Source organism: Peromyscus eremicus, chromosome 1 (assembly GCF_949786415.1).
Source record: "Peromyscus eremicus chromosome 1, PerEre_H2_v1, whole genome shotgun sequence".
Classification (NCBI taxonomy): domain Eukaryota; kingdom Metazoa; phylum Chordata; class Mammalia; order Rodentia; family Cricetidae; genus Peromyscus; species Peromyscus eremicus.
Genome location: NC_081416.1, coordinates 191,951,881 through 191,979,086, shown reverse-complemented (window position 1 = coordinate 191,979,086; position 27,206 = coordinate 191,951,881). Strand labels below are relative to the sequence as shown.

The 27,206-nt window shown below is 39.4% G+C and overlaps 2 protein-coding genes and 3 pseudogenes across 2 annotated transcripts; 2 read left to right on the top strand and 3 right to left on the bottom strand.

The window, feature by feature from the left end:
- The first annotated feature begins 1,509 nt into the window (after positions 1-1,509).
- On the top strand, positions 1,510-2,827 carry LOC131894603 (creatine kinase B-type-like). Its single transcript, XM_059244921.1, is given in 2 exon segments — positions 1,510-1,742; positions 1,744-2,827. Coding segments are annotated over 2 exon segments (1,128 nt in total). The 3' UTR covers positions 2,639-2,827.
- Positions 2,828-6,278: 3,451 nt separating this feature from the next.
- Positions 6,279-7,267, bottom strand: LOC131903950 (vomeronasal type-1 receptor 4-like; annotated as a pseudogene).
- A 7,256-nt stretch (positions 7,268-14,523) lies between these two features.
- LOC131894644 (hemoglobin subunit alpha) lies at positions 14,524-15,081 on the bottom strand. The gene has a single exon (XM_059244955.1). The coding sequence runs from the start codon at positions 15,049-15,051 to the stop codon at positions 14,623-14,625; it is 429 nt and encodes a 142-aa protein (XP_059100938.1). The 5' UTR covers positions 15,052-15,081; the 3' UTR covers positions 14,524-14,622.
- Positions 15,082-15,804: 723 nt separating this feature from the next.
- On the top strand, positions 15,805-16,722 carry LOC131903943 (vomeronasal type-1 receptor 4-like; annotated as a pseudogene).
- A 2,268-nt stretch (positions 16,723-18,990) lies between these two features.
- Positions 18,991-19,266, bottom strand: LOC131894662 (non-histone chromosomal protein HMG-14-like; annotated as a pseudogene).
- Between the last annotated feature and the right edge of the window lie 7,940 nt (positions 19,267-27,206).

Sequence of the window (27,206 nt, the reverse complement as noted above, 5' to 3'; positions counted from 1 at the left end):
TTTCTGAAGTAGATTAGTGCTGCCAGGAGCAGACATGTCTCAATGTCCAGAAAAGTCAAAGTTCTCAAAACCTCTTTTAAATGTCATAAGATGTAGGTCTTTGAAGTGTTTGAAGATTATATACCTAATCAAAATATATCTATATATACATTGAAAACTTAACTAACAGGACTATAAGTTTGATTATCATGGATGACTAATTATTAATTTGTATTTCTTAATTATACATTACAATTTCAAATGAGCTGCACAAACATAATACCTTAAAAAAGAGTAGAAATATACATACATTATAACATTATTAACTTTAAATTTGTATCAATAAATTAACATCAATTGCAATGTAAAACATTTTAAACAAGTTCTTGTTGCTCTTTAAAAGTAGATTCAATAATCTACCCTTCTATCCTATTATATCTATAAGCCCTAGCATGAGTGAAGCGATCAAAGTGGTCACATGGGGATAAAATGTCTGTTTTATAAACAGTGGATTTTTAAACAAAGAATCTTCTCTATAATGACAACATAGATATGAAAAAGAGTATCCCTTGCATGAGTAAAGTGATCAAAGTGGTACATAGGGATAAAATTTCTATAATTGCACAGAGGTAAGGAATTCAGCATACCCTTCTCATCAATTTGGAATATGAACACAGTGCATGCATGAAACTGGGGGTGCACAGAGACCCTGCATGTACTGTTTATACCTGTGTTCAAATAAGTAGCTTTTAGAAAGTTTGTAAGTTAGCCATGTAAGAGATTAACACAGGCAACTGGTGACAGTACAGAAGGATGATGACATACAGAAACAAAGGTTATGGAAGTATAAACTACATCTAGAATTTTGCATTCAGCAGAAGATATCCACAGGCAGCAGGCCACGTCCCCAATATGGCTCTGATGTGGTCCCAGGTCTATATGGCTGTGCACTGACTTTCTATATCTGGACCCATTATTAGGATCTGGCTAGAGACCAAAGACATCCTCCACCTGAGCAATCAATGGAAGCTACATCCACAAGCAAGCTGTGACATTTTATATTACCCAATCCCACCCCAAGTCATCTGCTATAAGATGCCAGAAGCAAGCATTTCAAATGGAAACTGCAGAAAATCAACCCCTTAGCAGGCACTAAAAGACTCAAAATTGTTGACAATGCTACCAAAGCCATCCTCTGATAATTTTCTCTTATCATTCTGGGAGGCAGGAGAAAATAATTTTCATGTTCTCTGTTCTTCCCATAACTTGGTTTGTGCAAATGATGATATTAACAATATCTGAAGACAATCCCTGACAATCATTGTACAATTAGATGTTCACAGCCATGACACAGGATAGGTGAGGGAGGTCAGAGTGACAATTCAGCTCAGGGAGTCAGGGAAGAGGAGGCTTGAGGTGGTGGGCAGTTTCTGAACCTTCAGTTAAAAGTGGTCAAATGAGGTTCGTCTGTGCTGCGCCAGGAGCTGCTCAGGCACTCTGCACCCCTTCTCTGTCCTACATCCCGCCACCATGCCCTTCTCCAACAGCCATAATACACAGAAGCTGTGCTTCCCAGCCGAGGATGAGTTCCCTGATCTGAGCAGCCATAACAACCATATGGCCAAGGTGCTGACCCCCGAGCTGCATGCCGAGCTCCGTGCCAAGTGCACACCAAGCGGCTTCACGCTGGACGACGCCATTCAGACTGGCGTGGACAATCTGGGCCACCCGTTCATCATGACGGTGGGTGCGGCGGCGGGCGACCTACGAGGTATTCAAGGAACTCTTCGACCCCATCATTGAGGACCCACACGGCAGCTACCAGCCCAGCGATGAGCACAAGGCGGACCTCAACCCAGACAACTTGCAGGGCGGCGATGATCTGGACCCCAACTACATGCTGAGCTCTCAGGTGCGCACCGGCCACAGCTTCTGTCTCCCCCAGCACTGCAGCCGCGGGGAGCGCCGCGCCGTCGAGAAGCTGGCAGTAGAAGCCCTGTCCAGCCTGGATGGAGACTTGTCAGGCAGGTATTACGCGCTCGAGAGCATGACCGAAGTGGAGCAGCAGCAGCTCATCAACGACCACTTCCTCTTCGACAAGCCCCTGTCGCCTCTGCTGCTGGCCTCCGGCATGGCCCGCGACTGGCCGGATGCTCGCGGCATATGGCACAATGACAATAAGACTTTCCTGGTGTGGATCAATGAGGAGGACCACCTGCGGGTCATCTCCATGCAGAAGAGGGGCAACATGAAGGAAGTGTTCACCCGATTCTGCACTGGCCTCACCCAGATTGAAATTCTCTTCAAGTCTAAGAACTATGAGTTCATGTGGAACCCTCACCTGGGCTACATCCTCACATGCCCATCCAACCTGGGCACTGGACTGCGGGCAGGTGTGCACATCAAGCTGCCCCACCTGGGCAAGCATGAGACGTTCTCGGAGGTGCTCAAGCGGCTGCGGCTTCAGAAGCGAGGCACAGGCGGTGTGGACACCGCTGCTGTCGGTGGAGTTTCCGACATCTCCAACTCCGATCGCCTGGGCTTCCCGGAGGTGGAGCTGGTGCAAATGGTGGTGGATGGAGTGAAGTTACTCATTGAGATGGAACAGCGGCTTGAGCAGGGTCAGGCTATCGACGACCTTATGCCTGCCCAGAAGTGAAGCCTGGCCCTCACCACCACCAGCCTGCTGCTTCCTAACCTAATACCCGGGCAGTGCCCGCCATGCATCCCTGATGTTTGCCGCCTGGCGGCTGAGTCCTTAGCCTCGCTGTAGAGACTTATGTTGCCCTGGGTAGAGTTTATTTTTTTGATGGCTAAGCTGTTGCTGACACTGAAATAAACTAGGGTTTGGCCTAAAAAAAAAAGATCAAATGAGAAGAGAAAATGATATGAAGGGGCAAGTATTTTACATGTTTTCAAGGAGTTCAACATGACACAAATTTAAACGGGGAACATAGTGAAGAACTGGAAAGATGGTAAGTGAAAGGAGTCACAGACACAAGGGTGATAACGTCCTGCCCCTCAGTTGAGTTTTCAAAGTGAGTGAAGTATTAGGGTGAGGGATAAATTTTTTGATGTAGTGTAAAGGAATCCAGAAATGCAGAAAGACATCAAATGAGTCAACTCACTCTCAGGATTTAATGGAAGTTTCTATAAAGCTAAACGAGGTTAATGTTGTTAAGAGACCTTTATGGTAAGCAAATGTTTGTCTTTAGCCTTTCTCTCACTAACCTAAGCTTCTGAGGAGTAAGACCCTTGGACTGACAGCTGTCAAGCAGTTGTCTTATTCCACACAGTCCTAAGGTGCTGTCATCAACAGGATCTCTGTCTATAGGAGGGACTGTCACTGTGAATACTGTGTGCTTCACAGTATCCACAATTAAATCCACAGTATTAAGTATGGGGCCTGTTCACATATGTCACAGAGGTTCTTATGTCTCCAGGACCATGCAAAGGACAGCTGTGAAAAGATGAGAAGCACAGTTTGCAAGGCCAGTGGTGCTTAACCCCCAGAATACATTTGTCAGATCACCAGCCCAGATAGAATCCCATTAGGTTCTACATCAACCAAATCCACATCAGCACCCTGGGTGTGTGTCTTGTACAGTGGAGTACAGGTTCAGGAGGAGAGAAGCATTCAATTGAACACATCTTCTATCTCCCAAATCACATGATTATTATGTTTAAAATGAACCCATCATTCTTGACTGAAATCCAACCCTTATAGTGTGTGTTGTACTCACCTACCTCTCAATCTTCTAAGGTGTGCATTCATTTTCTTTATCTCAAGGGCTTCAGTCTACATCCTCCTTATCTTCAGTTACGTCTACCAATGCTACTGACCATCAACTATGTCTCCCTTCTCATTGCCCTGCAAGTTCATCAAGCTGCTTGGTAGATAATTCAGAAGCCAGTCTGGAAAGAAATAAGAGATTCAAATTACTCAGTCTGTAACATCTCATAATAACAGCTCACAATAACAGCTTATTATTAATATAAATTGCAGGTGGGCCATATAAAGAAGTATTTTTAAAATGTCTAATCTTACCACAGTACCCTATGGCTTTTTGGAACCCTTCTAATATTCAGTAATCTGAAGGAAGCCATACTTCTGGGTGCCCTTAACACTATGCACCCAGTGTAGAGGCTACATCCCACACCACAGGCTGCACCCCATGCTTAATCTATAATACTGGGTGCTCTCAGTGAAAGCCAGTTTGCCATCTTCCCTTTCAAAGCTAGCAAGAGCCACACCACAGGGAAGATGTTGTAGCTCTTGGTAGCAAATAGCTGGATCTGATGTCTAACATACTCATGTAAGGTTAAAGAATTCCTGGGAGATGGACACACTGCTAACGCCTTCAGAAATTATGGTCAAGGGTTAGCCACAGGGTTGAATTAGAACAATGACAGCCATCCTGGTTCATTTTTTTCAGTTGTCCAACTAAGCAATAGGCTGCATGTTTCTAAAGCTATGCCTCAAAAGTCTCTGGGAGACTTCAGTGATGATGGGGTCTCCTTGAAGCAGTCTATTTTTATTTGTTTGTTATAGCCTGCAGTGCTGATAGTATTTATGTTATCCTTCTGTGTCATTTTCAGTACATGCAGTCATGGTGGCATAGGATGTGGCAGTAGGAGATGCAGTTGACAATTAAGGCTTAAAAGCAGTCGGGCAATGTATCTTGTTTATATATAGTTTATTCTAAATGGATGGGGGTGATGATGTGTGGAAAGTGGAACATTTGTTTATGTATAGTGGCCAAAGAAACTTGTATAAACACTGTAGAAATAAATTTGGAGGGTCCTCAAACATCTGAAAGTTGATTAATCATAAGACCAAGCTATATCACTCTTGGCCGTATAACCAAAGCATCCTACATCTTACTATAGACATTTTTCTATGCCAAATAATGTCAAAGGAAAAAAACACTCACATTTCAGACAATTTTCAATATTCCATGAAAGCCCTATAAGCACCTACCTATGAACATAAAACTTTCAATTTTTCTGGGGCCTTTGAAGCCACAAAGGACTCCTGTGATATGCTGATTCCCTCTGTTTTTGTTCATTCATCTTCCCTTGAATGTCCATCATCCTCTCTTAGGGCGCATTTCTTAAACTTACACAGAATGAAAATTCCCCAAAACACAAATGTCTAAAGTGTTGGAGTGTCGCTGTTTTAGAATGTAATGGAAACATCAGAAAGTAGGATGTAATTAGAAGAAGTGGATCATGGCTGACTCCTAGCAGGTTAAACTCTTGGTTCCTAACTCCTATCAGAATTCTGGAACTTTCAAAGTAACTCTTGAATAATATCAACTCTTTGCCATATCTTCTGCCAATGTCTCAAGAACCTGATGTTCATGGTCACTTCTTATCTTCATCCACCTTCAGGCAACTACTGGTGTTACCACTGACATTGTTGAAACTCTGGAATGATGCTGGAAACTCCACATACTTGTCTACTCTTTATGCAACCAGTTCAGCCTTTTCTACCCATAATAAAGACCAAAAGGAGGAAGAATCTTCCACTGAATCAAATGTCACACCATTGCAGGTAAAGGAACATAGGAGAAAAGCATTCCTAATTCACCAAAAAAAAACCTGTTGAATACATTGCTGCATACATAGAAGAAAAGCATGGCTGGCTTGCACTGTTATTCTAAATCTCCAATAACAGCTCTGTGACAGTGTCTTTACTCTTTCTCAATTATATGTTTTTACTTAGTCCCAAGAAAGGTGTGATTCCAACTTTCATATAGGGTAGAGTGTAACTACAAACAGGCTCAGGGTAGACTGTGGCTTGTACCTCTGAAGTAACTTCAGGCGAAGTGATCAGGAGCTTATCCATAAAAGGAGCTTGGGCAACTGAGGTGCTGGACCAGATGTGAACTGAGCAAGGCATTCTGTGTTGAAAGTTCATGGCTTAAATAGTAGCTGTGATTGTAGAGTCTTGTGGCTGTAGAATTTAACTACCATAGAACATATATTAAGAGAGCATCCCAGATATTTTGTATCAGTCTACCTGATGACAAAAGTAGGGATAATTTATTTGTTGAAAACATATTGAGCATACTCCTCAAGGCAGTCTGGACTAAAGAAAGGCTGTGAAATGTGTCCCATAAAAGGGGAAAAAAAGGCCTGGATTCCAAGAGTTTTCCTAGAATTGGATGAAGTTCCACCAGCAAAAGAAACCTGAATAATTCTTAAGGTTTACATTATACAGACAGATGTCTTCCTCAAAGAATTTTTTGTATTGTTTCATTTTTCAAAAGTTGGATTCTGAAAAAGCATGCAATTTAAATAGTTATAATAACATTAGAGGATGCTGTATCTTTTATCCAAAGAAAGCTGAGTCTAAAGAGAGGGGAGAATTGATTCATAAGTACAAAAGGGCTCAAAGAGGGAAAGCAGAAAGTTGTAATGATTGTGATGTTCATCAGCCACCAATTTTGAGAATATAATAGATCATTGCAACAATGTGAGATGGCAGAGAGGGTATAAAAGTCCAGAAAGGTGAACAGTAAGACAAGGACATTCTTAGTGGCTCTGGACTCAGGGGAGCTGCCATGGAAATCATGAGTACTGCAGGTGTGTTGAAGTAGCTGTTTGTACCTATGCAAAATGACAATCATTGAGCTGCTAGACCAGATGATTAGGGCAGAAAATAAAAGTTCAGGAAGCACAAAGAAAACTATATATATAAGTAGACTGTGATTTTGTCATGACCTACAACTGCATACTGTTGTTGAAAATCTGTCTCTTTTGTTATGTTTTTCCCACGTAATTTTATGGACACGTACAAAGGGAAAAGAACATTTAGCATGACGTACAAGAACAAGCAGAGAGAAATGTAGACACCAATGTCCTTGGGAGATTTGACTCTGAGATTCTTCCAAAAGGAGTTTCTAGGGCTGATCATGATGGCCTGGAAGACACTCAAGAGACAGATGGCAATGGACATGCTCCTGAAAACCCTTAGAACATACATAAAAAGTTGGTAGCTCTAATCATTGAAGAAAAGTTTCAACACAAAAATGATCATTGTGTTGCCCATTCCTTTAGAGAGAATGATCAAGATGTTAACTATGACCAGATGCATGAGAATTAAACACAAGGGCTTTACTTTGTGTTTCTTGTAATAAATAACTAGGTAGTAGGAAAGAAGAGAAGCATTTCCCAGAATTCCAACTGTATTTTCTATCAAGAATATTATTCCTATCCCAAAATTCCTGGAATTCATTTTGTTACAAAGCAAAACTTACTTCAAAATACGCCAATAGTCACTTCTCAGAGAAAAATTTTGTATTTTTATATCTAAGATGGTCCTTTGGACCTGATGTCACAAATGCACAAGAATCACATTAGCTGAAGACTGAAAATCCAAGGAGGTCAGCACAACACGATCCTATCCACACCATCTCTCACAGTTATTTTAACACCAAAGACAACTATCAGTAAGAACTGCTGAAGTCTCCAAATACACATGTTTACGGAGCAAATTCCCATTACATTTCTCACAAAACTCAGCACTAAGAATAGGGCAAAATTATCCTGGTAGAAGCAATGACCAGTGAGTTCAAAATGAAAGTATGTTCAATTTTACAAGTCCTCCCATATTGGAGAAAAAGTTTTCTCTTGTACTCTTCTCCAAGGAAGAAATCCATTGTGAATGCCTTTCTTATACCAATATTAACATTAAAATTGAAAATATTACAACAGGAGCGAGAATGTTTTTCTATTCATTGGTAATTATGTTTATTACATAGCACTTGCCATTAGGTGAAAATGATGAATTAGATAATGTTACATTAAGAGATAACTTCTTAAATTCCACCCCCTACATATACACAAGTAAGAATGGTGGTGCAAAGTTAAGATGAGAAGAGAGAGGAGAAGAGACCCATTCTGTATAAAGAATTGTCATCTGATACACTGGAGAGAAAACAGGGGAATGATTCCAACAGAAATTAGTTAGAAGGAGGCAGTACTCAACAAATAATACATATGGGAAGAATGTCCAGTATTCTTATCTAATCTATTATCTGATGCTTCACTCTGCAGTATAAATGTGAAGCAGAAGTCATAGGAAACATAGTCTTGGATGAAACAAGAATCCTGGCTATGGTGTTCATGGTACTTGCCACAATTTCCCAAATGAGAGACTGAGAGTATGCATAACAGATGTACACCTTCATGTGGAAAACCTAGCTTTTACAGACTAAATGAGCCTTCATAGGTAATGCTCAGAACCTACATCCAATGATTGTCTTGAAGGCAAATAAATACAAACCTGTACTTTAGCAGTAGAGTGATTCACTGATGTTTATGCAATGCCATCCTATGCAACAATGTAAATGCAATCAGGGGTGCACTGACAGCACTAACATGCACTGAAATCCACTTCAAAAACATAGGAGATCTTGCTCTAAAATTCAAATTATGCAAAGAGCAAGACACAGAAGCAGTGTTCTAGTCTTTTGAAGCTTAGCAGAGACATGAACTTACCTCTAATAATTTCCATTCCTGCCATAACCCAATAGATCTCTAGTTTTGTTGTGATGACTGAAATCGAAAGGAAGCTAGTTAATGAAATCTTTTTCCATTGGTTGCATGTGTTTTCAGATAGGGTCTTCTTCAGTAATGGAGGCTGTCCTGAAATGTACAATAATCCTCTTGCTTCAATTCAGGGATTCCTGGGATTGACATCAACCAATGTTCAGTTTCTTGATCTGTGTGTAACATAATGAGGTGCCTTTCATTTGTGATCTGTGAAGATATGAACAAATACACAAATCAAGGACTTATCAGTTTTAACACAAGAGATGCCAACATCTTGAAGACACCTTGAAGACAATGTGCAGCAGTGGAATGCACCCTGTGCTTGAGAATCTTATGTAAAGTCAGAACCCCCAGTCGCTGAAGAGAAAAAAGAGATGATGCCAAGAAGGGAGAAAACATCCAGGATTTCATCTTCACCATAAGACCAGAAGTGGCCAATGGAGATAGTTAAGCTGTTACAGTCCTTGATTTAGCAGAATGAGGACCTGAGTTCAGTCTCCAAAATTCACATAAAAATCTGGAAGTGGGTGCCCTCAGTTACAAATCACACAGCAGGGAAGGGGCAGAGTCAGTTATATCTCTGCATTTGGCTGACAAGAAAGCATAATATTCCCTGAGAATTTCAGATGAGTGAGGCCCTGATTCAAAAAGAACAAGATAAAAAAAAGTCTGAGGGACTACAACTGAAGTGTTACTTTGACTCGACACTCTCACATTAGTTCATGGTCACCTGAACACAGGAGAGAGAGGTCCTGCACACAGACACAGGGACATATGAACACAGAAAGACATTATTAGATTATAACTAATTACTTTTAAAACCTTTATTTACTAATGCCTTTGTCAAGTCAAATTATTAGTAATGAATCAAGACTTATAAACAACTTCTAAACAAAAACATAAACAGATAAAATTTGTAAAATACAAAATCTTATGAATTGTATAAATAGAGGCCAAGGGGTAAATATAGTCTGGGCTGTGGATGTAACCTAAATTTAAGCTCTTGCCTGATGTGAATGAGGCTCTAACTGCTGGACTCTTGAGCAATGAAAGGGGGGAACCTATCCTGAGATTGCAGTGTCCTCAGAATATCACTATATAAGGGTAAATGCCAGAAACTCTATGTGTGCTAGACCAGAATTTTGCAAGACTCACACTAACATTGCCACCTTTACTTTACCACAGTGTTTCCAAATTCAAGACAATATGCCTATCAGGGCAAGGATATTTTCTGCATAAAGCACAAATTATTTTCCATGATTCTCGGGTATATGCTACTACTCAATTCATTTTGAGAATTATCCTTTTCCTATATTAATCATAGCAGTTTTCGGTGTTCCTGACTTATTTCTGTGATTTACTGAAGCACAGACAGGTATACAAACAAAAGGCTTTCAGGTGGTCTGGTGTGGATTTTATCTCTATCATTTCTTGGTTGGCCTAAAGTCCTCAAAGAGAGAAGTTTAGTGGACAGATGGTAAATTTGCAACTTTTAATTTTTATGTTCCTTCATTAATTGATGAAAAAGGAATACTCCATTTTTCAGTAAAAAAAAATTAACTGTAGGTTTCTCTGGTTTCTATTCAGTAGTTTTAGAAGGTAGCATTGGGTCATATGACATGTAATGGATATTAAAGGTTATATCATTTTTGAGGAATGATTACATATATAGATTCCAGTAGTATAGTACTCTGTTCAGACTTCTAGTCACTGCTGGGGTTATAACTGCAACATTTCCCAGCATATTTACATATCAATATTTATAGTTAATTTGCCCTCAGTTTGTAAAGAAAAGAAAAAGTAGACAAGATTTCTAGTGTGGATTACAATGTCATATGTTTAAATTTACTAGTGCTTCAGTAGAAATCCAAGAACACATGACTGACTGCATTCCAAGGGATGCTCTAAAAGGTAGCAGTGCTGGGATCCAAGTTAAGAACTGTTTATATTTAGAAGCTAGAATAGATCAGCCCCATTCAAAGAGACACACAATCCTCCTTGCTATACTCTCACACAAGAAACTTTGTTATTCCCTACACTTCCCTCCTAGTCTGCCATCAGGGATCATGAAAATATAAGAGCCTCTCCAAACACGTTGTCCCATTGGAGACACTCACAAGAAACTCATCAGTGTCTTTAGTAATCAGAAGTGGTAAAGGTTTCAGAAAAGTTCTTTGCTCTCAAAGCAAGTGTTATCATCGCCTCTGTGAGATGAAGATTGCAGTTCTGAAGGGAGTTGAAGTCACAGATCTATGAACATTTACCTCAGGGTTGGGCAGCATCCCTCTCCCATAGTGTTGGCAGTCATGTCAGGTGCTGCACACCGAGCTGAAGGTTCTGCAAAGAGAAGGACTCATGTAAGTATTTCTTTTTCACTCTTGAAGGCAGAGAAAGCAAAACAGAGAGTTCTGGTAAGTGCCCTACATCTGGAAAGGTGATTCTGGGTAGAAACAGTACAGTGGGGATTCAGTCGAGAGCTAGGAAGACTTTCTGAGCTGTAAGGAGAATTGCTAAGAATAGTGCCCCCAACCTTGTACTAATTCTTGATACAGCAAAACATATCAAAATCTTCTCTGAGCCTGCCTATCGAACGCTGTGACGCTTAATGAAATCCGATGTTGAAGTTTCATCAGGAATGTAGTATTTATGCCATTTAGATTTCTATTCCCTCATCATTTACATGAAGCATCAACTAATTTTATAGTACAACAACCATAGAATCTGCTATAAAGGCTCAATGTTTATGATAAATATTATAACATAACTATGAAAATAATTTAATCATGGGAGAGGAAAATAGTAGGTTATGGACCTGCTTCTGAAGTAGAACACATTTTTAGGTAGCATTACATGTGTGACTGGAGTAGGAACAAGTCTGTCCTAAAAGTCAACAGTTACCACTGTTGAGACTATTTTTCCTGTTTAACATGGGTACATGATGTTCAAGTGGAAGTGACATTGTCATTGTTAGTTTTAAACAATCATGGCCTAGGACAAATCTATCTTCTGTTATTTCTCTTTGCTTAGTGATATTCTGATCTCGCTAAAATCTCAAGATGGGTTTTCCAATTTCCATTGCTGATGTTGTTGGAACATAGAGCCTTGTGCATGTCAGGCAGGTGCATAACCTTTAGGGTGCATTTACAGCCCATATTTACCATTTTACATTCAATATACACAGTTTGTTGAATTCCATCTTCTTCAGATTCAATGTATATGTTTTAAGTGTCATTCATAAGTCTTGATTTATTACTAAGTTTGTCTTGATCTAAGAAATAATATACAAAACTTCTAAGCTAAAATTAGTTATACTCTAGCATCTTTGCTACGTACCTGTGCTCCTGTGTTTGCATGCAGGCTTTCCCTCCTGTTTGGGTAGATATGTACTTGCATCAGAAATCTTCATTTGTAGTTCCGCAGACACATTTTTGTTGCTAGAGTTTTCCTGCCTGGCCAACAGGCAGGACAAATCTCTATCACCTGCCAGTCCCACAGCCTCAGACCCGACCAAGTAAACACAGAGACTTATATTGGTTACAAACTGTATGGCCATGGCAGGCTTCTTGTTAACTGTTCTTACAGCTTAAATTAATCCATTTCTATTAATCTATGCCTTGCCACATGGCTCGTGGCTTACCGGCATCTTTACATGCTGTTTGTCATTGTGGTGGCTGGCAGTGTCTCTGTGACTCAGCCTTCCACTTCCCAGCTTTATTCTCCTCCTTGTCCCGCCTACACTTCCTGCCTAGCCAATGGCCAATCAGCGTTTTATTTATTGACTAATTAGCAACACATTTGCCATACAGAACATCCCACAGCACATTTTATCTTCTTTTTTGAGACAGGGCCTTTTACTTATCTAGGATTCTAAGGGTATGATAAGCTTTCTAGCCAACCTGCCCCTGGTGTCTTACACCTTCCATCATTCCCTAATGTTTGTGTTATAATCATGTATAAGTTTGGCCAAGGTTTTTATGTGAATTCTGGAGACTGAACTCAGCTCCTCCTGTTGATAAGGAATGAACAGTAAGAGCTTAACCATCTCTTTGATTTTTAATACTGTAATTTCTAGGTCGAGCAATTTTTATATATTAATTTTCATGTTTTATAGCAGAGAGTAAAAGTAATATTGATCAATAACTCATTTATTTGATAGATAGCACCATATTTTATCTCCTGGAATAATAAAAATATATCTGATGAAAATACATATTGTGTCTCTTTTATACTCACCAAATATAAGTGGGACAAAGGAAGTTTTTGTAAGATTACATCACAGTTTGGGGACAGACCTGTATATATCACCAGCAGTTGAAAATACATGGGTAAGTTACGAAAAGTAACAGATTATAGGTTGAGCATTGAAGAATATGACTGACATAGCATGGCTTAGTGCAAAGTTTCTTTTCAGGCTTGCCATGTTCTATTTCTCGAGTTTCCACATTGCCCATAATGGTCTTATAAATTGATTTTTTTTACATATGCTCTGAAACCTTGTGATTGAAATTAAGAGAATTTCATTTTCTACATCAAACTGTTATTCATTCTGTGGGAAGCACAAAATGAACAGCACTATAACAGTGATTCATAGAATGTCATCTCTATGCAGTTTTCCATTTAACTGTGGAAAGCTCTTAACACAATTAAAACTTAAGAACTTATCTCTTACAACTTGATATGGTACAACTAGCCCCACTGTGTGTTCTTGTGAATAGTCCCTTGGCTCTGAGGACAAATATCAATCACTGGAAAGCAGTACAATGCCCCTAGGGATGACAGAACCAGAAGTGGTTGACAGGTCTCACAGTAAAGGTGAAATCATCACCTCTTTTTTTTCTTCACTGAGGGTTCAGGTCCTTATGTCTGATTGTCAAACACTGGGTGTCTTCAACTGCTCCCCATTGTCTTCAAAGTGGCTCAAAGGCCTTGCCACTGCTTATGTTAAATCAAATATCCATGAATTTGAGCATTTCTTTCTATATTCACAGATCTTTAATGAAAATTATCTCACAATGTATCTCATAGATCAAGAAACAGAAGAGTGGCTTGTTGTGGCAGTTACAGGAATCCTAGTACTGAGGCAGGAGGATTTCAGATTATGACAGGCCAACCTGAATTACAGCAGAAGATTCTGAACACTGCTGCCCTCCCAATAGAAAAAAAGATCTAGCCAACTAACTTTCTTTCAATTTAAAGTCATCACATCAGTAATGGAGTATTATTGGGTTACTTGCAGGAGTAAAATTGGTTAGACATATGTTCATATTTCTACAGACCTTTAAGAGGCCAATGCACTGCTTCATGTGAGGTTGTTTTCACTAATTGAATCTTAAGTAAGAAATCATATACTTTCCAGGTGTTTTGCAGTGAATCTGAGATTTATGAACAAACTGATAGTTTCATTTATATTAATGCATAGAATGGCATTGTATTGACATAAGTCAATAACTACTGCTAAAGTCATGTATATGTGCATATCTTTGCTTTCAAACTATTACTTGTGTGTAAATTCTGAGCAGTGCCTATGAAGATTCATTTAAAAATGTGAGTTTATCAACCTGAAATTATATACCTGTTCCACCTACACACAGACTTTCATTTGGTAATTGTATGAAGCAATGTGAACACCATCACCAATACCTGAAATTCTAGGTTATTCCTATCCTTACCAAGAGTGTTTCTATTTCATACAATTTTTACTTTATATTCAACTGATTGATGATACCAGACATTGCATTTAAAAGTAACAGTAGACATTTTTTCCTAATTTTTTTTATTGAATACAGTTTTTACTAAGTTTCTGTTGCAATGTTTGAAACACTTCCATTCAATTGGGCATTGTTATCAATCTCTACAGAGGACTCATCATTTCCCCACATTCTCTCTACCCTAACTCTGTGTGAGCATTCAGATGTGTGTGAGAATATGTGTGTTTGTGAAGTTTAAAGACTTCCTTCTTTTTTTTTTTTTTTTTCCTACTTAGGCTTTATTCAAAGACCAAGAGGTACAGGTGCGAGGGAGGGGGGAGGGCCTGGGCAGAAGGCAAGCCTGGCAGGAGGCAGCCATCCCTGAGGCTCCAGCTTAACGGTACTTGGAGGTCAGCACGGTGCTCACAGAGGCAAGGAATTTGTCCAGAGAAGCGTGCGCCGCGGGGGTGAACTCGGAAGGGTGGTGGGCGGCCAGGGTCACCTGCAGGCAGTGGCTCAGGAGCTTGAAGTTGACAGGGTCCACACGCAGCTTGTGAGCGTGCAGGTCGCTCAGAGCGGACAGGGCACCGGGCAGGTCATCGAGGTGGCCAGCGGCGGTGGCCAGGGCGGCGGCGACCTTCGCTCCGTGGCCCTTGACCTGGGCAGAGCCGTGGCTCAAATCAAAGTGAGGGAAGTAGGTCTTGGTGGTGGGGAAGCTTTCGAACATCCTCTCTAGAGCCTCCGCGCCATATTCAGCACCGTGGCCGCCAATCTTGCTCCAGACAGTCTTGACGTTGGCCTTGTCCTCCGCAGACAGCACCATGATGATTCCTTTCTGAGTCTTCGAGAATCAGAAGTGTCAAGACTTCCTTCTTAATATAACATTATCTAACATACAATTTGTTAACTACTATTTAATCAACGTTCTTATGTATGATATAAAAACATTCTTTTTCTGGTTGTACCATTATTATTTTTTGTTTAAAATTGACACAAAAATGCATTCACAGTGGATTTCTTCTATGGAGAAGATGGGGACAGAATACTATTTTTCTTTAATATTGGTGGACATGTAGAATTGAGTGTTCTTTCCATTTGTAACTCACTGGTCATTCCTTCTCCCAGGATAACTTTGCCCTATTCTTAATGCTGACTTTTATAAGAAGTATAATGGCGCCGGGCGGTGGTGGCGCATGCCTTTAATCCCAGCACTCGGGAGGCAGAGCCAGGTGGATCTCCGTGAGTTCAAGGCCAGTCTGGTCTACAGAGTGAGAGCCAGGAAAGGCGCAAAGCTACACAGAGAAACCCTGTCTCGGAAAGAAAAAAAGTAAAATGGCAATCTTTTCCATAATGACATACATTTGAAGGCATCAGCAGTTACATTGGAAATTGTCATTCATGTCAAAATAACTTTGAGTTGGACTATGGAAGGGTCTTGCTTGGCAGACCACACTAAGTTTCTAGTATTGAGCAATTCTGACAACCTTGACTTGGTGTACACCACTACTCAATTATTTTACTCTGATAAGTGATTGTTGGCATAATTTGAAGTAAAAGTTGTTCAATAACAAAATGAACTCTGGGAATTTGATTATTCTTATCAGAGAGTACAATGGGAATATTGGGAAACGTTTCTCTTCTTTTTAACTATCTGGTCTTTTACCAAAAGAAGAAGAAGTTAAAGCCCATGGATTTGATTCTCATGCACTTAATCATGGTCAACTCCTTAATCATTCTCTTTAAAGGATTGCCCAACACAGTGGCAGCTTTTGGTTTGAAACAGTTCTTCAATTATTGGAACTATCAGTTTTTTCTGTATGTTCTTAGAGTTTTCAGGAGCATGTCCATTGTCACCACCTGCCTCTTGAGTGTCTTCCAGGCCATCACCATCAGTCCTAGAAACTCCTGCTGGAAGAACCTTAAAGTCAAGTCTCCAAGGGACATTGGTCTCTACATTTCTGTTTGCTGGGTCTTTTACATCATGGTAAATGTCATTTTCCCAGTGTATGTATCCATAAAATTTAATAGGAAAAACAAAACAAAAGAGACAGAATTTGAACACCATACATCTGTAGGTCATGACAAAGTCACAGTCTCCTCTTATATAACTTTCTTCATGTTTCCAGAACTTCTGTTTTCTGTCCTTATCACTTGGTCCAGCAGCTCAATGATTGTCAATCTGTACAGCCACAAGCAGCGAGTCCAATACATCTACAGCACTCATGTTTCTCACAGATGATCCATGGAGTCCAGAGCAACCCAGAGTATCCTGGCCCTAGTGTCTACCTTTCTGGTTTTTTATACCTTCTCTGCAATCTTGCATGGCTGTACTGCTCTACTATATAGTAACAATTCATGGTTGGTGAACATCACAGCAATCATAACTCTGTGTTTTCCCACATTGAGCCCCTTCATTCTTAAGAGTCAGGACTCTACTGTGTCCAGGACCTGCTTTATCTGGATAAAGGGTGCAAAATTCCCAATGTCATTATAACTATGTAAAATGCAGGCTTTTTCACAAAATCAAATTTTGCAAATAACACAGAATGCTTTGAGGGTGAAGTCATTTGTCTTTCTAAGGTAAATCTTAAAAGATTTTCAGAGAGCTTCAAATGTCAAAATGTGCATTCAACAATACCTAAACTGTTGGGATCTAGACTTTTGATCCTTTATTTCCCACTTTTCTGAGCCTTTTTGTGACATGAAGTCTTGAGGAAAAGCCGCTCAATATTTTGTCATCAAAATATGCCCTCTTTTGGCATCATGTGGACTGATACATAATATCCTATGCATTGCATCCTGTACATATACATCCTCTATATGTATGGAATATTACAGTTGATGTAGATATTTCATAGACATCCTAAGGAAGTTATATTCTACAGGCATAAAACTCTGAAATCACAGCAGCTGGTGAAGCCATAACCTTTCACACAGGAAGCCTTGCTTAGCTTACCCATGCTCCTAGACATCAATGCTCCAAACTCAGTTTCTTTCATAAAGTCCTAATCACTTTGCCTGTAGCTGTTCCAAAGCTACCAGACCCAGTCAGTTCTGAGCCTGGACATAGCTACACTCAACCAGGAATGAAAAAAGGAAAAACTCCTCTCACATATATTCAGTGAAATACATGATTGAGAAAGAGTAAGTGTATCTAAACAAGGCATATGTTTACAGATTTACAATTTGAATATAAGCATACCATACTCCTCTTCTAGGTATGAAAAAATCTATCCAGTACTCTTTTTCAGTGAGTCAGAAAAACTTTTTTCCTGTATTCCTCCATCATCAATGATGTAACATTCCACTAAGCAGAAGATGCTGCCTCTTTTTGTTCTTTATTATGGATAGAGAAGGCTGAGCTGGTAGCAAGAAGAACAGTCAAGTCCTTGGAGCTTCCATCAGCATCCATATCCCCAGCAGTGTTTCTGACAACAGAAGCAAAATCCTGAAGTTGGCAGAAGATATGTGGGAAAATGTATGGCAGATACTTGGGGTCTGGAAATATAAGACACTGCAAAGAACCAAGACGGTATTCACAGGTCACTGTAAGAGTTCAGAGATCTGACAAGAGTTAGGAGCCAAGAATCTAACCTGAAAGGATCAGAACATGACTCACTTTTTTTTAACTCTTTCACAACTGAGACTTTATTGGTTGAGTACACAGACATTTCAATTCTTAAAACATGGACCCAAACTCTAAGAGTCATACACTGTGTTCACGTACCCAAAAGAGCCACGTGTTGTTTCTCTATGAACTTATTCCAGTGATGTTCCATCCCAAGCTTGTCAAATTTTCCCTAAGACTTCACATAACAATTAAATGGTCACAATCCTTAATTCCACTGACTCACAATTTTATGCCACATACAGTACATATTCAAAATTTCAATCCTTCACAGCACATTATCACAATTGTTAGGAAAATGGACTGCCATGACCAGAGACAGTTCTGACAGGGCAAGGACCGAGGAGTGGGTTTTTAGGATACAGTTCTACTAGAAACACGAGACCAGAAATAACTGAAAATAGTCCAGACACAAATGCACAAGACTCCAATTACCATTCAGTATGCTTTGTGTTATAGGATATAAAACTAGCCCCTTCTATGGTATGCCTCTCCTGATTCAGTGTCCTGCTATTTTTTGGTTGTACCAAAAAATAAACAACCAGCAAGTGATTTATTTAACCTCTTAAAAAAATCATTTACACTTAAAAAATGGGATGAGATGGGACTTCCTCCCACCTTTTAAGAATGTTTCTAGAGCTACTAAAAAACTCGCATTTACAAAATAGTTGATAAAAATATTCCTCTGGATTGTATAAGAAGGGAGGTGGGGACACCGACAGACATGATGGATGGTGCTGTGGGATGGTCTGTATGTCAAGTGTGTTGCTGATTGGTCAATAAATAAATCACTGATTGGCCAGTGGCCAGGCAGGAAGTATAGGTGGGACAAGGAGGAGAATAATTCTGGGAAGTGGAAGGCTGAGTCAGAGAGACACTGCCAGCCACCACAATGACAAACAGCATGTGAAGATGCCGGTAAGCCACGAGCCATGTGGCAAGGTATAGATTAATGGAAATGGATTAATTTAAGCTGTAAGAAAAGTTAGCAAGAAGCCTGTCATGGCCATACAGTTTGTAACCAATATAAATCTCTGTGTTTACTTGGTCGGGTCTGAGCGGCTGTGGGACTGGCAGGCGAGAGAGATTTGTCCTGACTGTGGGCCAGGCAGGAAAACTCTAGCTACAGGATGGTTAGTCGGACTTGGCTTCTTTCTCTTCTACTTCAGAGGCTGGACTCTGGTTTTCAGTCTCTCCGTTTTCTGCAGGCACATCTGTAGTTTACTGGTCAGCCATGTCAGCCTGTTTGCCCTTTGCTCCACTCTTCCCTTTTGTTTGCACTTTTTTGTCTGATGATTTATCCTTTCCCATGGCCTTCTTCGGCTTAGCGTCCACCTTGTCAGGGGCGGGCTTGGCCAACAGCCTCTGGGAGCATAGTTTGGGCTCCGCCTTAACCTTCCTCTTGGGCATCGTATTGGCACTGGATGGGAGGCGCATGCAATACAGAACCTGTCACAGAGCTTCTAATTACATCTTTCTTCTTTATTTCTATTACATACTAAAATATTGTCATTTCAACATTCAAGATGTTTGTCTTTTGGAGAATAATCATATGCAAGCCACATCATTCAAAGAATCTCTATGAGATTCTATGAGAAGATGGTGGACAAGTAATTTAAGAATAGTAAACACAAAAGACTGAATCAGGGTAGGACAGAGGGGCTGAGTGTGTGAAATGGAAGACATTCTGGGTCACAGGTAGATATTTACGTTGGTTTTATTGCAGATTTCAAATGTCTGAAAACTTATGAAAGCATCATTATATTTCATCCATGTCTTTCTTCCTTTCTGCTCTGCATCTATACATATGTAATGTAAGTGTTTTTGCTCAGTTCCTCTTTTCTCTATGCCTAGCATCCTCTAAATATAAGTCATAAAGCCTATGCAAAAACCTACTATTATTGCTCTGCTAAATGTACATACTGTTAAATTAACTCAAGATTAATTATTATTATACTCATGAATTAGTGCATTTCTCAGTTCTCAACAGAGAATCTTCATTTTACAGTAGATGGCAATTAACACAGAGACTCATCAACAGTCAAGGCACACAGAATAAGAGACTAAGAATATGCAGCCCTAAATAGTACATCTACATCATAGCCTCTACTACCAAAGCTCAGAGCATATTTGCAAAGATGGCAGAGAAAGTATATAAGAGCCAGAGGTGGTAAATTACTATCACAAATCAACATTTACCAAATACAGAAGGGCAGTTGCATACATGAACTCACAAATGTTGTGACATCATACCAAAAAAAACATGCAATCTCAAGCCACACAAAATTCTAGAATGGAGTGTGGTGGTAGGCATGGCATCTCATCTCTATGTCAGAAGATATTGGTAATTTATAACTTCTGGGAGAGGGAGGGTACATTCTCATTAATATTGTGGCCCCCAGTAGGTTGCCAACACTATAGCTGAAAGTCACACATTCAAAAATATATGGGTATCACAAAAAAAGAGAGGAGAAAATATAATTAAAATTCACTTAATTAAATTATCAAAAATTAGCAAAATGATCCAAAACTATTCAGATCATGCAAAAGAAAAATAAAGCTGCAGGGTGAGAATATTGAGGACTGAACAGGCTGATATGATGTCAGCAACACTTATTGGACTCTGGAATCATCTTTCATCCAGGAACCTGACTATTGCACATATCATCACAAAGTCTACAGTAGTGAAATCCCAATGTCTACAAACTATTCTAATAGCATTCCAAGTATGAGTCCATATACTGATGAGAATATGCTGCCAATATCACCAGGGATATGGATCCAAAATCTCTGTGACATAACACCTGTGTTTATCAAAGCACAGAGCCATTTAAAAATGCCCACCAACAGAAAATCCCATTATATCACACAATGCATGTATTCCAACAAAATCGTTTGAAGCTGAAAGAGTGATGTATACTGGTTATATCTCTGTTTCTGGGTAGAAATGTGACATAATGCATATGAACACAAGATATGTAGCCATACTGCTTTGATCCTATGCTGTTATCTCAGTCTCACACTGCCCATCTATAGAACCGTTAGCTGCATGTGCTAGGGCTTGATGCAGGAGGGTGACTTAAACACTACCAGAACAAGAGGCAATAATAACACGATGAATATAGATTGCTGGAAGGAGATACAATCATTGTTGAGATCTCCCTAAATCTACCCAAGCATAAAATTAGGAAGCCACACTGTTCAGTTGGGAATTTGAAAAATAATGACCCAGGCAAGACACCATTTTCCCATCTCAACCTTTTGGCCAACCCTGTGACAGTACCTTCTGAAGACACTAGAAATGTCTCTGTACCTGTAGCCTCTGTTTCTCACAATTTGTTAGGTCTCAGATACAGTTATCCGCTACCAAGAGCTACAATATGTCTTTCCTGAAGCCCAACTCTTTCTGCCTTTGAATGGGAAGATTCCATCCATGTTATACTACAAATACTACAAATTTTTACTAGTATCTTGTATTAAAGATGAAGCTTGGAGTACAGGCAAGTGTGTGAGAAACATGGTCTGCTCTGGGTGTGCAGGGCTAAATATATCAACAAATGTGGATTCCTTGAGAGGTTCTGGGAAAGACCAGAAGGATTCTCCTCTCAATGGGGTACTGTAACAAGTGTTAGGCATGTGGAAGTACTGCTCAATGTATTCTACAAACTGTTAATGTCATGCATAAACGTTTATTGTAAGCTCTTCCTCTAAATAAGGTAATATCTTGCGGGCTGGGTTGATTTGACTCTATTTTCTCCACTGACTGTGGTTAGGTCTATTAGTTAAGCAGCCTGATAAACTATACTGGCCATTTTGAACATAAAACAAATGTCTTAAGTACGCTACACCGGTGCGTGCTGTCAAGACTGCATTGGACATTTTAAACATCCCAGATGCTATGTACTATTCATATTTGTGAACTAACCAAGATCTGGCATCATCTAGGAAATAAGCCTTCCAGCATCCTTGTGAGAGATTTTCTTTGTAACCTCTGATTGTGCCTGTGAAATATTACATTGGTTATACAAATTAAGTAGAAAATCCAATCCCATAAATTATTAAGATACTGTGTTGAACTTTTAAAAACAACATTTTTATTTATTCTTTGAAAATTTCATATATGTGTATAATGCATTTTGGGCACATATTTACCTCCCACTCTTGCAAAAGGTCCCACAATCCATCTCCTTCCTAATTTCATTTTCATTTCTGTTTGTTTATGACCAATATTTTAAACTCACTGAATCCAATGGATGATGCCCATATAATTATGAGTATGGGATCATCCACTGTGGCTTAAGTAACCAATTAGCATCACCAAGTAGAAATAATAGTGACTGTCCCTCTCACAGAAGTCACTATCTTCCCATTGTTCCTCAGCTAGGCATGAGGTCTTGGGAGTCTGTTACCCATTCATGTTTGAATTGTTAAGTAACTTGATATCATCCAGGTTTTATGCAATAACCACAGATGCTATGCATTCATTTGCTCAACAGTCATTTGACCAGCAGACAACATTTCACAGAGTTCTTTCCCATACCCTAGTTCTTTCTGTTTTTCTCCATCTTCTATGACATTCCCTGAGGCTTGAAAAGCAGAGGGGAGAGCCCTCATAATGCTCCCAATGGCCGTTAATTCTCAGCATGTTGAACAGTCTCTGACCTAATCACTGACCACTGCATTAACAATCTTCAAAGTTTAGCACAGCACAAATCTCTGGATAGAGATTTAGAGGAAGTTTTTGGCAAGCTACTAGCTTCATGAAATTCATGAAAGGCCCTTGGGGTTGAACTGAATACTCTTTCTCCCTCTGGTGGCTGTTTTCACTTTCAGGCCTCTTGGAAAGTGATGGTTTTCAAGTAGGACACATATCACTGGTTAAGGGGTTTGGAGTAGGGAAAGTTAAAATGATTCAAGACTCACTCATAGCTCTGAGGACTGAACTGAGAGCTTTGAGTTTTAGTATAGGGCTTCCTGACATCCAACAAAGGCTGACAACCCAGGCTGAGACATCACACAAATATGAGGTACACCACTCCACAGTATTTTCATGAACTGTGATTTAAGTTACTTGTGCTCTACCTGTGGTTTGGTAGACAATTTAATGGGCAAAAACCACTTTCACATTAATTTTGATTGGTATATTATTTTACCTGCCCTTTTGAATTATTAGTTACTATTATTCTCTTACCTGATATGTAAATTAAAATCTAATAAGGGTGTAGCTATACATGTCTAAAAAAATATAGTATGAATATAGTTTGGCATTATCTGTGATATTACATGTATATTGGGGGCCTGAAACATTCTCCTTTGAGGAAGATGGCCTCTTCAATTATACTTCCCCACAGTCCATAGCTGATTCCTACTTTGCAAGGATAAATAGAATGTTGTCATAGTCTCTGGGTTCCTTGCCCATCCTCCCTTTTCAATTGCCATTACTTTTTCACATAAAAAATATACCCCTAGAAAAATTTATTTGTTTCATATATAACCCAGGCATTAGCTGAGCCTATTTACACCTTTGGAAATAATTCTTTGACTACTGTATCAGTTACTTTTTCATCACGGTGACAAACACCTCACAAAACAGCTTTAGAGGAGAACAGATTTATTTTCTTTCATTTTTAATTTTTGAGAACATAATTACAACAGTTCTCCTTTTAATTCACTCCAAAACCTCCTATATACCCCTCCTTACTCTGTTCCAAATTCATGGCCTTTTTAATAATTAATTGTTATTACACATACATATATATTCTTAAATATGACTTATGACCTGATCAGCCAGTATACAGTACAGTGTTTATACACACTATATATATATATACATATACATATACATATGTATACATATATATGTACAGTCTGTATCTTTATATATATATACAGACTGTACATACAGATGTACTCACAACATGTGTGGTGGTTAGAGAAAAACTTCAAGAGTTGATTCTCTCCTTCCACCATATAGGCACAAAAAATCCAACTCAAGTCATCAGACTTGGAGCAACTGCCTTTACATACTGACTCATCTTAATGGTCCATGTTCTCTTTTTGCTTTAGGACAGAAACTCAGCCTAGGATATCTAGTCAGTCATATTTAGGGTCAGTCTTGCATCCTCAGATAAACCGCTCTGGCTGCACCCTCACAGACATATGCATATTTGTGTCTCCTGTTAATTCTGAATCCTGTCAAGTTGATAGTCAAGACTAAAAAGCCCATCCTTGGGCCAGTAAGATGACCCAGCAGGCAAAGGCACTTACTGCTGAGTCTGACAACTTGTGTTTGAATCCTCAAACCCACATGATAGAAGGAGAGAATCACTATTTCAGGTTTTCCATTGACCTCAACATGAATGCTAGATAAAATATCACAATACCATACCACTCACTCCCCTCCTCATATATATATATAAACAAACACATATGCAAATATGCACGCACACACACACATACACACTCAACTCGTGCACATGTTTGCTCACACAGATATACAATAAGTAAATGTAAAACTACTTAAAGTCTTTCCTTTCTCAACTTGACATGCAAATATACTCATTTTATGTATAACAATACACCAAGGTCCTCAGGGACTCATGAGTATATCATAATGAAAAACAAATTTTGTTCACCTGGAACAGTCTCAAATCTTTAAGTTCTAGCATTGTTTAAAATAACAAACTCCAAAGTCTCTTCTGAAAGTGGAGGCAACATCTCAACTGAGAGCTATTATTAGATGAAAATCTAGTTACACGTTTCCAGTATACAATGGAACACAGTGAACTTTCCTGTTCCAAAAGGTAGGAGTAGAGGCTAACAAGGGTCACTTGGAAGAACCAGACTAAAATCCCTCAGAGCAGACAATAACTTCTGCAACATCTAGGGTTCTTTGTGGCATCATTTGGCCTCAAATACCTTCGTGTAGCATCTGCTGCAGTTTTGTCTTGGAGAACAGAAAACTTCTCACCTGGGTTGGCTCCTCTTCAAGGCTATAAATTTCTTTGATGACTATCCCAGGACCTTGGCATTGCCCATACACCAACGTCTCTATTTCAAAAGAGATTTCATCTCCAGAGTTTCAAACAATGGACTCCTAAGATTTTGTTTCAACACATATGATCCTGTACTTGTTGCCTGGTTTTCTCAGACTTTTAAAACCTTCATGTCAGCCAGTATGACCCTATATGCACATTGGAAGTCTTCAAAATCAGAACCATGAAAATGATACGCCCAAGTTGTGCTGATACATCAATATGTGCTCTGCCCTCTTCTGCCACAGTTACAGTGGTCTCTGAGAGCTAAAATAAATGAAGCTGAAAAATAATTTCCTACACAGTTGTTTTTCAGCAGGAAACTACTTCAGTATCATTTTCAATGCAGGGGCTTCCTTTAAATGAAATTATATTTTCAAAAATTGGAGGATTGAGGTAGTAGACTCTTGCATAATTATATCTGCCCCATTGTCCAGAGCAAAACATGGTGCTTCTCTTTAACGGAACCAATCTCTTCAACCTCAACCTGTGTTCTCTGCACTCATGCTTCAAACACATACCCTTTTACTCACCAAACTGCACATTTTTCTACACTTATTCTCTTATCTGTAGAGCAGACTTTCAACACTTCAAAACAAAATCATTCATTTTCTTTGAAGAAACACTAAGCAAGATATTTGTTAACAAAACATCATAACTATGGGTAAGAACACACAGCTTTATTGACTTCTATTCTCACATATTCAAGACATTCAACTAAGTGAAGAATTATGTACCAAATAAGGTACATACAAAAGAAGTTTGGACTTAGAATGACAGATAATATCCTCCATAAATCTGTATTGATATGTTGAAAGCAAGAATAATTAAAAGTTAGATACTATGTAAAACCACATAAGTTACATACTTCTGGTAAGTTTAGGGAACTTGGTTATTCTTTCTTTTGCATTCTAAACAAAACAGGACCCGAACACAGAGGAGCTATGAGGCATAGGGACAAGGGAGTAAGTACATGGTGGGGAAACACATAAAGATTAAAGCGGTGATGTCCATCAGCCACCAGTTTGAATTAACAAAATGAGCAATACAGGCATCCAAGAATGTGGAGATGGTATAAAATGCTAGAAAGCTGGATATTAGGCCCAGGATGCTCTGGGTGGCTCTAGACTCATGGAAGATTTTTGTGAAAATGAGTGCAGTGGATGTGTTGAACCTGCTTCTTGTGCCTGTATAGAGTGACAGCCATGGAGATGCTAGAACACAGAGAACAGAGAACAAAACTTCAGGGAACACCAATAATGCTGTTTACACTGACTGTATGATTTTACCATGGTGTATAGTGGAGCAGATTATAAAAATCTATCTGGTGCCAGGCGGTGGTGGTGCACACCTTTAATCCCAGCACTCAGGAGGCAGAGGCAGGCAGATCTGTGTGAGTTTGAGGCCAGCCTGGTCTCCAAAGCGAGTTCCCGGAAAGGCGCAAAGCTACACAGAGAAACCCTGTTTCAAAAAACCAAACCAAAAAAAAAATCTATCTTGTATGTCATGATTTTGCTTTCCCACATATTATAGTTATAAACAAAGAAAAATACATTTATCTTTATATATAAGACCCAAAAGGTGGACCTGGAAAGGCCAATGTATTTTCTAGCTTTAACTTTAAGATTGTTCCAACAAAAGCCACTTGGGCTGATGGTGATGGCCTTGAAGACACTCAAGAGGCAAGTGGTACTGATGGACATACTTTTGTCAACTCTCCTAAAATACAAAATAAGTCTGCATCCAAAGTCATCGAAGAACCCTTTCAACCCAAAGGCTGCCATTATCTGGAGTACTACTTTAGAGAGAATAATCAAGGAGTTGGCCATGATCAGATGTGTGAAAATCAAGTGTGTTCTTTAATGTGCATTCGCTGTAGCAAATGAGACGATAATAGGAAAGAAGATAGGCATTTCCCACAATTCCAACTACAGCCTGTGTTAGGAGCACTATTCCTATTGCCAGTTCCCAGTAGTCTAGTCTAACAACTAACCACATTTTCTTTCATATTATAGTAGTGATCATTCCTCTTGTAAAAGTAAAACTTTCATTTTGTCTCTATGTGGTTCACTGCCGAGTACAATTTCAAGAGCCATGCCATATTGCCTGCCTGAGTTAAGTTTCTGTTGTCCAGTATTGAGCCACTAATCAGAAACTTTTGACATGCCTGTACAAGTCCTGAGTTATTAGAAAATAACTTAACATTTCCTTATCTTTCTGCTACAGTGACCATTAGTAACAATGTTTTGTGGTTAGGTTGTTTGGTTGGGTTGCTTGGCAACTCAACAGTCCCCTGATCTTTTCCCAAAGAAAGTT